General features: G+C 38.3%; 1 protein-coding gene across 9 annotated transcripts in view; it reads left to right on the plus strand.

The window, feature by feature from the left end:
* Positions 1-13,490, plus strand: part of FRY (FRY microtubule binding protein) — a 425,513-nt gene that overhangs the window by 313,513 nt on the left and 98,510 nt on the right. For all 9 annotated transcript variants that reach the window (XM_036831330.1, XM_036831325.1, XM_036831331.1 and 6 more), the window contains 7 exons: positions 1,659-1,917; positions 3,756-3,938; positions 6,231-6,317; positions 8,533-8,792; positions 9,196-9,385; positions 10,002-10,126; positions 12,321-12,378. In XM_036831330.1, coding sequence (XP_036687225.1) covers positions 1,659-1,917; positions 3,756-3,938; positions 6,231-6,317; positions 8,533-8,792; positions 9,196-9,385; positions 10,002-10,126; positions 12,321-12,378 — 1,162 coding nt within the window. The remainder of the gene's footprint in view (positions 1-1,658; positions 1,918-3,755; positions 3,939-6,230; positions 6,318-8,532; positions 8,793-9,195; positions 9,386-10,001; positions 10,127-12,320; positions 12,379-13,490) is intronic.

Consider the following 13,490-nt stretch of genomic DNA (forward strand, 5'->3'; position numbering starts at 1 on the left):
CCTGGGTTGGAATCCTGGACTTTGAGGAAATTCCTTAACCACTCTGGTTCACAGTTTCTTTTTCTGTTGGTTGAAGATATTATGTCCTATTTAATGGGGGCCCCTGTTGACTTGGCCAGCTTCTTCTTTGACACTGAACAATTCCAGGCTGCTGAGTCCTTGAAATTCTATCTCCTGGGTATCTTTGCTCTCCATCTCTCCCTTCCTTACTACTTCTCTGCCTTGGGTCAGGCCCCCGCCACTTGGTGCCTGAGTCACTGCAATGACCTCCCAGCCAGTCTCTGCCCTCCGTCTTGTGACTTCTCCAAGGCATCCTGCATATTCCTGCCTAACTTTTTTTTCTCAGATGTGAATCTAATCATGTTACTTCCCCTGTAACTTTCTGAATACAGTTCATTTTCTTCTCATAGTAAGAGCTAACCTGTACTGAGTGCTTACTGCATGCTCAGTGTGGTACTAAACACTGTTCATAGATCATCTCAATGAACCTCACAACAGGTTATGAGATACAAGTACAGCTATTATCCCCATGTTCCAAATGAGGCTCTGAGGCTTAGAGAGGTGAAGTAACTGGCATGAGGTCACATAGCTAATGCATGACAGAGGCAAGGCAGTGATCAGGCATTCTGGTTCCAGAGCACTCACACTTAACCTCTTCCTGCTGTGTTGCCTCCTTGGGTGGCCCACAGACCCTCCACCGGACCACCCCTGCTCCCTCTCCAGGACTGTCTCATACCTTGCTCTTGCTAACACCCTACCCAGTAAACACAGCCATACTGTACTCCATATCCTAAGGGCTGAATCTTAGGAGGGCCTGAATCTTAGGAGGACCTCAAAAACATTTGTTTATTAAATAAGTGAATGAATGAATCTATAAGGCATGATGTTAATTATAACGCTCCATACCAATGTTGAGATTTATTTAATAATATTATTATGATGTTCTGGTTTAAACCACAAATACACTGATATTATTTCAGTTGACAAACTCAGGATTTCCCAACTTTGCCACTGTCAGCATTTTAGGTCAGATAATTCTTTGTCATAGGAGTTGTCATGTGCATTGTAGGATGTTTAACAGCATCCCTGGCTTCTACCTACTACATAGATACCAGGAGCACACTCCACGTTGTGACAACCGGTAATGTCTATAGACGTTACCAAAAATCCCTTCGTGGGGACAAAACCAATTGAGGACAACTGGCCTAACTTTTAATTACTCATTTTCACTGAACTTCTGGATGAGTCCCTTAGTTTCTCCAGGACCATCCTTAAAAGTGGTAAAGTTTGACACTAATTTATTCTGTAGTCAGTAATGTATTAAAAAGACTTCATGGTATCTCGGATTGCAACATGGTATCTCGGATTGCATTCCGAAACAGAAAGGACATTGATGGAAAACTGGTGAAATCTGAATAAAATCTGTACTTTAGTTAATAGCATTGTACCAATGTTAACTTGTCAGTTTTGATCACGTACCATGGTTATATAAGATGTTAACATTAGGGGAGCTGAGTGAAAATTATAATAATATATTAGGGGAGAGTGACCCATTTTTCAGATACAGTAAAAGGCTCTGGCCTTATATATGTTCCTTTACAGATATAGAAGAAAAACTAATAAAGTAAATGACTTCATTGTCTTTATTCATCTCACAGGCTCTCTATTCATATGGACGATGAACTGCGACATATTGCGCAAAATTCTCTTCAGGGTTTACTTGTTGACTTCTCAGACTGGAGGGAAGATGTCCTGTTTGGCTTTACCAACTTCCTGCTCCGGGAGGTGAATGACATGCATCACACGCTCCTCGATTCATCCCTCAAGTTACTGCTTCAGCTGCTCACCCAGTGGAAACTGGTCATACAAACTCAAGGAAAAGTCTACGAACAAGCCAACAAAATCAGAAATTCAGAGGTGATTTTCACCCTTTTCCCTCTAATTTATATTCTTGATGTCACATATATATAAATAAGTTGCAGCCCAGAGAACCTTGTGGTTCTTACTTTCAGCTACCTAGGAACTTTCTTCCTAGTGATGGCCCTAAGTTTTTCCATCTGCTTAAATTGTGACCAAGAAATTCAGGGCATTTTATAAAGGACAAATTTTGTGTTATGTTTTTATTTTCATTACATTGTATAATACTGTAAGATTATGTATGTCCTAATTTGCATTATAAATGTTTTTTTCCTACGTAAAGGCATAAATATAGCAACTTTGTATAAAGGTAGCTTATTAGATTTTTAATTTTGTCTTTTATAAAAAATTGTCTAACAGTGGGACTACCATTGCCAAATTGTATACGAAATATGAATTTTACCCCCTATAGTTAATTTCATTTATAAGCATTCCATATTTCTCTAATAAAAGACATAAGTGATACTGTTAAAAAAAAAAAAAAAAGAAAGAAATTCTGGGCATCATATGCCACACCAGGTTAGATTTATTAACATTAGCAAGGCCATTTACGGAGTAGAAAATGATTTTTTTTTCAGAGAATTATGATTATAAATCTGTTTGTAAGAGCAAATGACCGTAGGGAAGAGATGCAGAGCTGGGTATGAATATGGATCTAGATATGGATGTGGATATAAAGCTGGAAATGGATATGGATCTAGAGTTGGATATGGATGTGTATCTAGATTTGGATATGAATATGGATTTGGATTTAGATCTGGATATGAATATGGATATGGATCTAGATCTGGATATGACTTAGAGCAGATATGGATATAGAGTTGGATACGGATATAGAGTTGGATATGGATATAGAAAAGTTAGCTGCCCACCAGTTTTTTCCCCCTAGTCACCAACAAATTGGTTGCTTTCTCCAATATCCAGAGAAGAAAGTAGTCTTGTGGTTTCTTTATTCTTTCCTGCCTCAGTCATGAATGGTAAAAATTAATGATAACATTTTGAAGAGCAGGTTGAGGAGGAGTGTTGTCAGATGGGAACCAGGGCTGTGTGACTTGGTGTTGGCAATGAGCAGACGGAGAGGGGTCTGGACGGAGAAGAGCTTAGCTGAGGATCTGAGGAATGTCGAGCCTTGGGAAGTGTGATAGCGTTTAGGATCCCAGATGGGCTAACCTCAGAGATGAGCTTCAGGGCGTTACTCCTTCCTTGTGTCCTGCACTTGCCAAAAGATGACAGGGAGGAAAACGAGGATTACCTGTGCTTGAAAAAGGGAGACTGAAATGGAGATGGAATCTGCCCTGTTGTCTGGCTTGCTTTTGTTTGAGACTCACTTGGTTTGGGAACTTTCAGAACCCATCTCATTAACATGCAAAACCCAGATTAAAATCTAACATGAAAAGAAGTCTGATTAGAAAATCAACGTTTGAAAATTCAATTTAGTAGTAACTAAAATAGAGAATTTAAAATAGAGAATTCTCTATAGAGAATTTAAGTAAAGCCAAATTAGGACACTTTAATTAAATATACAGTGTCATCTCAAATGGTTTGGATGGAAGCAGTTTTGTTTTTATTCCTGCTAATAATAACCTTTGAAAAGTTATTCCTTATCAGAGGTAACAGAGGGCTGATGGTATTCCAAAGTGACAGTTGGTCTGAAAATAAAAAGGGATCTATGATATTTCATGAATAATAATGAATTCATAGACATGTCTGGTTCTAAGCTGGTATAATTTATTTTAGTATTACAAGGTCAAACATGCCAGAAGATGTACATAGAAGAGTGGCTTCTTCTTCCACTGTTGTTTTTCTGAACATAGAATGTTGTTCTTATTGCACAATAGCTCATTGCCAATGGCTCCAGCCACCGAATGCATTCGGAGCGAGGTCCCCACTGCAGTGTGCTCCATGCCGTGGAAGGCTTTGCTCTGGTTTTACTCTGCAGTTTCCAGGTGGCCACACGCAAACTGTCTGTTTTAATACTCAAGGAAATTCGAGCTTTATTCATCGCCCTGGGTCAGCCTGAGGTATGGATTATTTTTCTGAATTTTCCAATTCATATCTTTCAACAGTTTCAAAGTTTAGGTTAAAAACCGTAAAGAATGCATTACTATTTTATGTACTTTCATGTCCCATGATGTCAACAAATAATTTTTGATTCAGGGTGGGTTTTTAATTATGAAATCGTACTGTTGATCTACAAGAGCTAAGTCATATATTCTGAGGGCAAGAGAATAGACCATTCCTGATTCTCTAAGAGGTGGTGCTTTGTGAAGAAGTGAATCTTAAGCTTCAGTTATAGATCATTTTCTTTCATAATGTTCAACGTACATAGAATTAAGAAGATATTACATTTATATTAGAGAATGAACTTGAGAAAACCATGCATCCCATTTAAAATGAGCAAGGTACCAAACAGTCTGGCTCACTGAAAATTGTTTAATCTCAATAGTGGTAGAAAAATGGCATCACAAGAAAATATGTCCACTTGAGACGGGAGAAGTAAGCTGACTAATAACCATGATTGACTCCAGTTATTCTCCTGCACTCAGTCAAGGGCTGTACACCCTTGTTTAGATGTTAAGTTTCATTGCCTGTCAGCACAGATGGCCAAACTCTATCCACAAGTTGATGAAAGAAGGACCAGCTTTTTACGTCACATACTTCTTTAGAAAAATACTACTTTCTGTTTTCTTGTTTTAAATCACTAATCTTGGTTTCATGATCCTTAAAATGATCAATGTTTTCACAAAATATTTTCGAATGTGTCTCAATCCTTTCTGTTCACATTTCCGCAGCAAGCTTTCTGATGTATTTTAGGACATCTCTGGGATCTGGTAAATGGATCTCTAGGACATGCTGTATTTTGATAAACCTCCATTAAGTCTCTAATTATGATAATAACGATAATAATTACCATGTATGTGTCAGGCAGTGAGCTGTGCTTTATACATATTATCTCACTGAACCCTCACAATAACTTAAGAATTGGTACTGTTATTTTCCCCATAGTGCAGTTTCTGAGACTGAGGTTTAGGGGGGTTAAATGTCTTACCCAAAATCAACAACTAGGATGTGGCAGAGCTAGAATTGAAAGCCATATATACATGCCTCTACAGCCCAGGTTCTTAACTGCTATTCCAGCAGACTGTGTTAAGAATATTTCTCATACGGTGCTTTCTTTGACCAGCAACAGCTTTTTTTTTTTGTATAATTTTTTTATTGAGGTATAATTGACATACAACATTAGTTTCAAGTGTACAGTATAATGATTCCATAGTTGTACATATTGTGAAATGTTCACCACAATAAGTAGTTAATATCCATCAGCATTCATAGCTACAGGATTTTTTTTCTTGTGATGAGAGCTTTTAAGATCTACTCTCTTAGCAGCTTTCCAATCAATGTGCGATACGGTCTTGTTCACTCTAGTCGCCATGCTGTGCATTACATCTGTATGACGTATTTATTTTATACCTGGAAATTTATACCTTTTGATTCCTTTACCCATTTTGCCACCCCTCCCCCCACCTCTGGGAACCAACCAATCCGGTCTCTGTATCTACAAGCTTGGTTTTTTGTTGTTTGTTTTTTTTTCAGCCACAATCTTTTTGAAACCATTCTCATTCATACGTGAATAAGGACATTCCAAAGCTTTCCTATAAGGCTTCTAAGTAAATAATTTCATACTTCTGAGCCTTTCTATGATAAAGGATGGCAAACACACATGTTCATGTATATACGCACTATCATGTAGGAGAATTTCCTGTAAGATACTCTCTCCTGTGCTTTTTTCCAATTTGCTTCTTTTACCAAATAGCTGTGCACAACATAGATACTACAGAGAGTGTGTGGTCAGTCTCCTGTGCAGTTTCTTTGGGACTGAAATTCAATCACAGTCAACAATTTACCAGTTATTTTAGCAGATCAGTGACTTAAGTAAGTAGCATTTTCGTGGCTTTTCCATTTTTTAAAATTAATGACAACATGAACACTTCAGTGAATAATGTGTGATACTGAGATTCAGATTCCAGTCTAAATAAGTGTATGTGCATGAGTTTTTGACATTCAAGTACATGTCTTTTCAGTACAATGTCAAATTGGAGCTCTAATTATCTTCCACTGAAACTTGTAAGACTAAACTCAGAATTATAGGGAGTTTTACCCACTACCTTTCACCACCTTGGCACTCACTCTTCTGTGAGAAAACCCTTATCACTACCTTGCAAGCTGTTATGCTTCACATGCTGGACAAAGGCGGTGGAGAGGGTGGAAGGATTCATTTTCCCATGGAGAGTAATCGTCTCCTTTATGTACAGGACGATGACAGGCCTATGATTGATGTCATGGATCAGCTAAGTTCTTCCATTCTCGAAAGTTTTATTCACGTAGCAGCTTCGGATTCAGTAAGTACATGTTTGATCTTGATTACTGATAATTCTTAAGTATAAGCTCTGGGCCTGGCTGGAAAAGAGACACAAAGAAAAATGATATGGAAGAATTCTGGGATTTTATGTCAGGTTAATAAACCAAAACAAAAGTACTTAGGGAAACAAGACTAGCTTTTCAAATACTAGCTCAGGAGACCTTCAGATAAACTTAAATCAAAATTTGAGTCTGAGGAAGATAGATGAAGTTTTGCAAATTGCAATTTCAAGAATTGCTCAGGATTCTTTCAGAAAATTAACTTGCTTTATTTATCACACTTAATGCTATATAACCTATATTTATGTGTTGCTTTACAGTTTACAAGGTGCTTTCACATTTATTATCTATTTTGACCCTCATAGGTATTGAAACTCAACAACATTAAGGGGCAGGGCTGTAGTCACACAGAGTCTCAGGGCCTGGACTTGACCCTCTCTGGACTCTGAATCTAGTAGAGGTTTATCTGCTACACAAATACATTCTTTGTTTTAAAGAGCATATTGGCAGCTTTCAATTTCTGATGAAGTAGAAGGAAAATTGGAACTGATTTTAATTACCTGATTTTTAAAAAAATTAGTAAAGCACAGTTATGGGACTTGGATTGATTTTAGCTAAATAGCTGAAGAGAGGCAGGACACATCTGCAGAATCCACATTGCTGATGCCCCTTGTATATTCTGATCAAATAACTATAAATGAATATAAACATATTTGACAAAGAGCTATAAATAAATATAAAACCTAAAGGCACCTGTGAGCTTTTTAATGAACTTTTCTGACCGAGAGTGAACACAGATCCCTATTTTTAGCAACCCTGTTCTTGCTTATGGTTGGAATATTCATGGTAATTACTAAAACTATTAGCCAAGCAGTACAGACCTTAACAGTGATAGTGAATACCTCTACCTCTTCTTTTAGAAATTCAGATTGTTTTGACACTGAATGGAAGAGTCAGGTGTAATTGTTTTATATACATATCTTGTTTCCCTACAGATTATATTCTGTTCCTGTGATTTTGTTCTGTGTTTATCAGAATCTGAATCTTGAGCCTGGGTAACCAGATCAGCAGTACTGCACGTAGGAAGATGCACTGAAAGGGGAGAAGAGGCGTGGGGGGAAGTAGTGCCTGCTTTGTGCCAGGTTTTGACATCCCTTATCTCATGTCATCCACTTAAAGATTAAGTGAGATGAGCATTATAATTTCCAAGTCATAAATTAAGCAGGCAGAGACTCTGGGGTGTTCAGAAATGTTCCCAGGTCAGGGGCTTTGGGCAGAGCCAGTGTTGGAGCCTTAAGTCTCTGGCTCTGAAGCTGAAGCTGCGCCTCTTCAGCCCATTAACCATGGAGGCCACAGGTGCAGCACGCTGGCGCATGGGAACTCGGAGACCCAACAGATAAAACGGGTCACTTTAAATGCCTGACAAACGTAACGGCGATTTTCTCTCCACGTACAACAGCTAGATTATTTGAAACTTGGTCTTCCCTCAACTTTGATACTCTGGACTTAAAAGAGAATGAAATATAAGACATTATGTGGTATCAATATATAAATATATATCTCTATATAATATAGATTAAATGTGGATACAGATATCTTTCCAAATGTTTTAGAATGTATTATTTTGGCTTGATATCATAGGACAAGAATAAGTAGGTATCTTACCTCAAAAATCATTAGTAAAATGCCCTTCATAAAAGAGATTGCACTTAGCCATCTCCCTAAGCCAGGGAGAATGTATTTTGGTCCAAGTAAAGGTAAACAAGATCATGGCTTAAAAAAAAAATACTAATTACAGGGATAATAACACACTTATGAATCTCAGAGATTAATAACTTTTCAGAATTTTAAGTTGGCAAATCCATGGTCAAGTTCAAATTAGCTCATGTTGTATATTTGTTCCACAAGTATTTAGTGGGCAGCTCCTGGGTACTAGTGTGTGGGGCTCTGCGACATTGACCCCTGCCCTTGAACTCTGCACTTCCGCTGCCTGCAGTCTCCCATAGGAATGGCCGTGACCACAAACCCAGGTCCGGCGTGGGAGGTGTGGGAAGGGTGCTTCAGGTTCCGAGCTGGACCCATTGCAGAGGTGGACGGGAAAAGCATCGTGGAGGAAGGGGCGTTGGGCTGAGGCAGGACGAGGACGTGGAGCTGGCCGTTCAGCACTGGTTCATCGCCTGCTTCTTGCACCTGCAGGCGACCTTACCCCTGACCCACAGCGTGGACCTGCAGTGGCTGGTAGAGTGGAACGCCGTCCTGGTCAACAGCCATTACGATGTGAAGAGCCCTTCCCATGTCTGGATTTTCGCTCAGTCTGTCAAAGACCCCTGGGTCCTCTGCCTCTTCAGCTTTCTCCGGCAGGAGAACTTGCCCAAGCACTGCCCCACTGCCCTCAGCTACGCCTGGCCCTACGCCTTCACGCGGCTGCAGTCCGTGATGCCTCTGGTGGACCCGAAGTAAGGGACCCCTACGCTTCCCTCTGTTTTGTTTGTCTCACCATTTGCCCTCTTACATTTTCGTTTTATATATGAGATCAGGATATAATTCTCTAGTTTCTGACCATCTTACTACAGAAGTCTTCACATTGAGTAAACACAGGTTAAAAGTTCTTGTCTAGAGCTAATTTTTTTTCCTCCCTTAATAATCATTATGATTGTCTGAGTATAGAATCTCAGCCCCTTCCTGGTGAAAAGTTCTATTCAACTTTCCATCCAATAGAGACATTCCCTGTCCAGACAGACAGTCCTTGACAGACAATTGTTCAACTCAGTTGGAGCGCTTCCCAGGATCTTTATTTAATAAGTGATACCTAAAATCCGGAACTGAGTTTCACTCTTGTTTTTGACTTCGTATTTCTAGCAGCCCAATTAATGCCAAGAAAACCAGCACTGCCGGCAGTGGAGACAACTACGTTACATTGTGGAGAAATTACCTTATTCTTTGTTTTGGAGTCGCAAAACCCAGTATTATGAGCCCGGGACACTTAAGGGCTTCCACTCCAGAAATAATGGCGACTACACCTGATGGTACCGTGAGCTACGATAACAAGGTGACATGACATGCTTCAGAAGAATTATTCTGTAAGGTTTTTTTTTAGCTTGTTTGTCTAGATTTCACAGTGCGAATTGCACTGTGCCTGCCATCTGGAATATATGGGATCAGATTTTCATCCTACACATTTCTAAATTCCATTGAGCGTTTGTGTGAATAATTTATTATTCCTCCCTGACAAGTGGGGAACTGAAAATAAAGGGAAGTTAAGAAACTTGCCTAAGGTCGTAGAGTGACTTGTATTTATTAGCACCCTGAGGTTTGGTTCATGTCCTACATACCACATTTCTCTCACTCCTCACCGAGTGTTCACCTTTAAACCATGTCTTGATTAACTTATCTTGTTAAAGATGGTTTTGTGGATTTAAGTATTTAAAAAAAAAAAGAAGACTATTATAATACGAATGTTCTTTAGAATTTGTGTCCCAGGTAAAAAATGCATTCATTGTGCTATTTTAAAATTTATGTGTGTTTTTTTTTTTCCTGAAATGATGGCAGTGCCTTGGGATGCGGTTCAGTACTAATTTAAAACTGTTATAATGGAATCATCGTTTGATTAAAAGAAGCATCAGTTATCATGTTACCTCTTTTTCACTTTTAACAACTTGTTTCAGGCCATAGGCACCCCATCGGTGGGAGTTCTGTTAAAGCAGTTGGTGCCTTTGATGAGACTAGAGGGCATTGAGATCACAGAGTCCTTAGTTTTAGGATTTGGAAGGACAAATTCCCTTGTTTTCAGGTACGGTAGTCTTCATGAGTTGTTCTAAACTCCTGTGTACTGCTGCTATCGTAGTTCCTGCTTCTAACTCAAGTTTGAGTTCGTGTCTGGCATGTGTCTGGAGGTCTGCAGGCTTTGCACAATTCCTTTTATGTCCTCGTTGGTTGACATGCATGTGACAAGCATTCCCTGCAACTGCTTCGAATTTCACTTTTAGACGTTGCAACTTTGATTTTACGTCTCAGATTTTCTCTCACTTGCAAGCTTTGTTTTAGATAACCGTAAATGAAGATAATTCCGTGTCGATCCCCAGTTAGCCAGACTGTTCAGAGGCTATAAAGTCAAAATAATGAGTGTCTGCTCATCAGCCGCTTACACAACAGACTCTCAAAGGTTAAACATTGACAGAACACTTTCAGGGGTGTCTGTTGTGTGTCACGCTTGCTGGTCTTTCTATAAGATGCTGTATCTGCCTTAAGAGAACCATTATGTCTCACTTTCTGGATTCCTTACTCATTTCACACCTTTAATCAAATAACCATTCCATCCGAGGCAGTGTCAAAGCCTTTTCAAAGAGTCATCATAAAATTTTATTTCAGGCTGCCTCTGATGATTTTATCGAGCAACGAAAACCTATAAAGACAAAGAAAATCTTAGTTTTTCCTATACACAGAAAAGGGAAAGCTCCAAGCATCTGTGAGAAACCCTATCTGAAAAATAAAGATTAACGAGACGTTTTAGAAGCAACTGAAAAAGATCTGTTACAGTATAGAGTCAAATTTTATCCTTAAAGAAAGCAATTGTGAGTTCTGACTACTGGAGTGCCAGTTAACCGGTGTTTTCACTGATTAATTAGTTAAGACAAAGCGTCATACAGAAATACTACAAGAAGATAATAAAAACAATTCCTGGAATTACCTAATGTCTTTCCCAAAGAACCTAAGGCTCTTTTGCATATCTTACCGTCTGAGTACTCCTAGGAGCAACTAAGATTACGCAATTTACTGGCCACATGGGTCTGGAAAACACTGTCCCTGGGACTCAGTTCCTTCACCTGTAAAATTGTTATAATAAATAAAAATAAAGTGTATCTCTCTAATTTTAAAAAAAATGGTATAATTATAAAATCTATCTTATAGATGTATCAAGAGGATTGAATGTAAAAATGCACGTAAATATTTGATAAATGATTGCTATTAGATGAAGGAGACCATTAGTGTTATTTCCATTTTTTGAAGAAATTCTAGCATCTGTGTTGGAGAAATCTGGAATGGAATACAGGATTTCTGTTCTTCAGTACAGAATGCCATAGAGTTTTTACCTTCGTGTCCTTGGATTTCCCTGGAGGGTGATATCTAATAGCACAAAATATTCTACCAGAAAATACAAGATTTTCAGACATGGAGCAGACTATAGACAAAATACCTAGCCACAGGCTAGATCTCCTAATTTTGTCTGTTTTGACAAAGCAATTCAGAAGTCAGTTCCTAAAGATGACAGCTGGTTAGATTACCACGTATAAAGCTGAGAATTGGAGAAAATGGGGACAGATGAATTATATACATGTAATATCAGACATGTATTAATATGATAAAATTTTTTAGTTTTACTACACAAGGGAAAAGATTTTGATGAGAACCTCACTATTAAAGTAGTTGCCATAATTTACATTTATCATGTAGCTCAAATAAAGGAATTCATCTCTGAAATTCCAAAAAGACTTTATTTTAAAATCAACAGTCCTCTGAGCACAGATCCCAAAGGTAGTGCCATAGTTATTACACCTGTTTCTTTTGCTCTAATTAGACTGAAAATTTCTTCTGTTTAGGGAATCAATTTTATTTCTCTTCAGTCCCTCAGCCTGTGGGAAAATGCTTTGAATTTAGTAAGCACTTACAAAATATTGTTGGTTTAGTTGTTCAGGTAGGGATTTTTGCCATAGACTCTCCAGAACATTAAATCAAAATCAAGTCAACAAATATGTATTGAGCCCAAATTATATACGTAGCACTGGAGTTAAGACTGATAATACAAAGTACAAGCCAATGGCAATTTCCATTTCACCACATGATACAGAAATGGAAAGGCCAGAGGAGATTTTGATGTCAGAAGCAAAGTTTAAAAAGCAGATGATTTGGGATTGAATGGCTGTATTTTGCGACAAATTTGGTGTCAACAATAATGAATTCTAAATGCTCACCTTTTTCATTCATAGAGAATTGGTGGAAGAACTTCATCCATTAATGAAAGAGGCTCTGGAACGAAGACCAGAGGTAAGATTTTGAATTTATATAATTAATGCCTTGGCAGGAATAAAGAGGTAGACATAGAAAATGGATTTGAGGACATGGGGTGGGAGGGCGAAGCTGGGGCGAAGTGAGAGTAGCATCGACATATATACACTACTGAATGTAAAATAGTTGGCTGGTAGGAAGCAGCAGCATAGCACAGGGAGATCGGCTCGGTGCTTTGCGATGACCTAGAGGGGTGGGATAGGGAGGATGGGAGGGAGGCTCAAGACGGAGGGAATATGGGGATATGTGTTTGCATATAGCTGATTCACTTTGTTGTGCAACAGAAACTAACACAGTATTGTGAAGCAATTATACTCCAATAAAGATATATTAAAAAATAATAATTAATGCCTTGGTTTATTTGGACAGTAGTGTGAATTTAAACCATACCCAATGGTTTCCCCTAAAGAATACAAACATACCAACATGCTTTTAACAATGAATCTTACTATTTTAACTTTTGTTATTTTCATTAATTTTTGATATTTGAGTATTTAGTATAATCTGGTTCTGATTTTAAAAGATTTTAAGTCCTAAACTTATGAAAGAAAAGCAACCTAAATAGTCATATGTATGTTAAGATATTATATTCTTTTGTAAGAGGCTTGAGTTAAGATTGAATCTGGGGTTTTAGTTAGTTTGCTTTTTTTATAAGGGGTTGAATAGCCAACAACATTATTTGTTTCGTCTGGTGTATAAAGTACTTTCCTCAACATTATCTTCCCTGAAGTGAACTCTGAAAAGGATAAACTTAGAATGTAGCCGGATAAAAAATTAAATAAAATAGAATAAGACTAAAAAAGAGGCTTCCCATGTAGTAGATAAGATACAAGAAGTAGCAGAAGTAAGAACAGTGTTTCCTCTGTGACCAGAGCTGGTGGGACTGTTAGTGTCCACTGTCCTTTGCCACTTCTTTCCGATGCTTTAGTTTTTCAGCAGCTGCTGGAGGCCTCTAGGAAATGAGGCTTGTTGACTCTCAGCATTTCCAACTTACAGATATTTATTGGCCTACTTGTGATCTGTTTCTCTTATAGCCTATGATAGCAAGCATTTCCTCTAAGGATTAGGAAGAAAGAAAAATACTTTTTGTC

Source organism: Balaenoptera musculus, chromosome 18 (assembly GCF_009873245.2).
Source record: "Balaenoptera musculus isolate JJ_BM4_2016_0621 chromosome 18, mBalMus1.pri.v3, whole genome shotgun sequence".
Classification (NCBI taxonomy): Eukaryota; Metazoa; Chordata; class Mammalia; order Artiodactyla; family Balaenopteridae; genus Balaenoptera; species Balaenoptera musculus.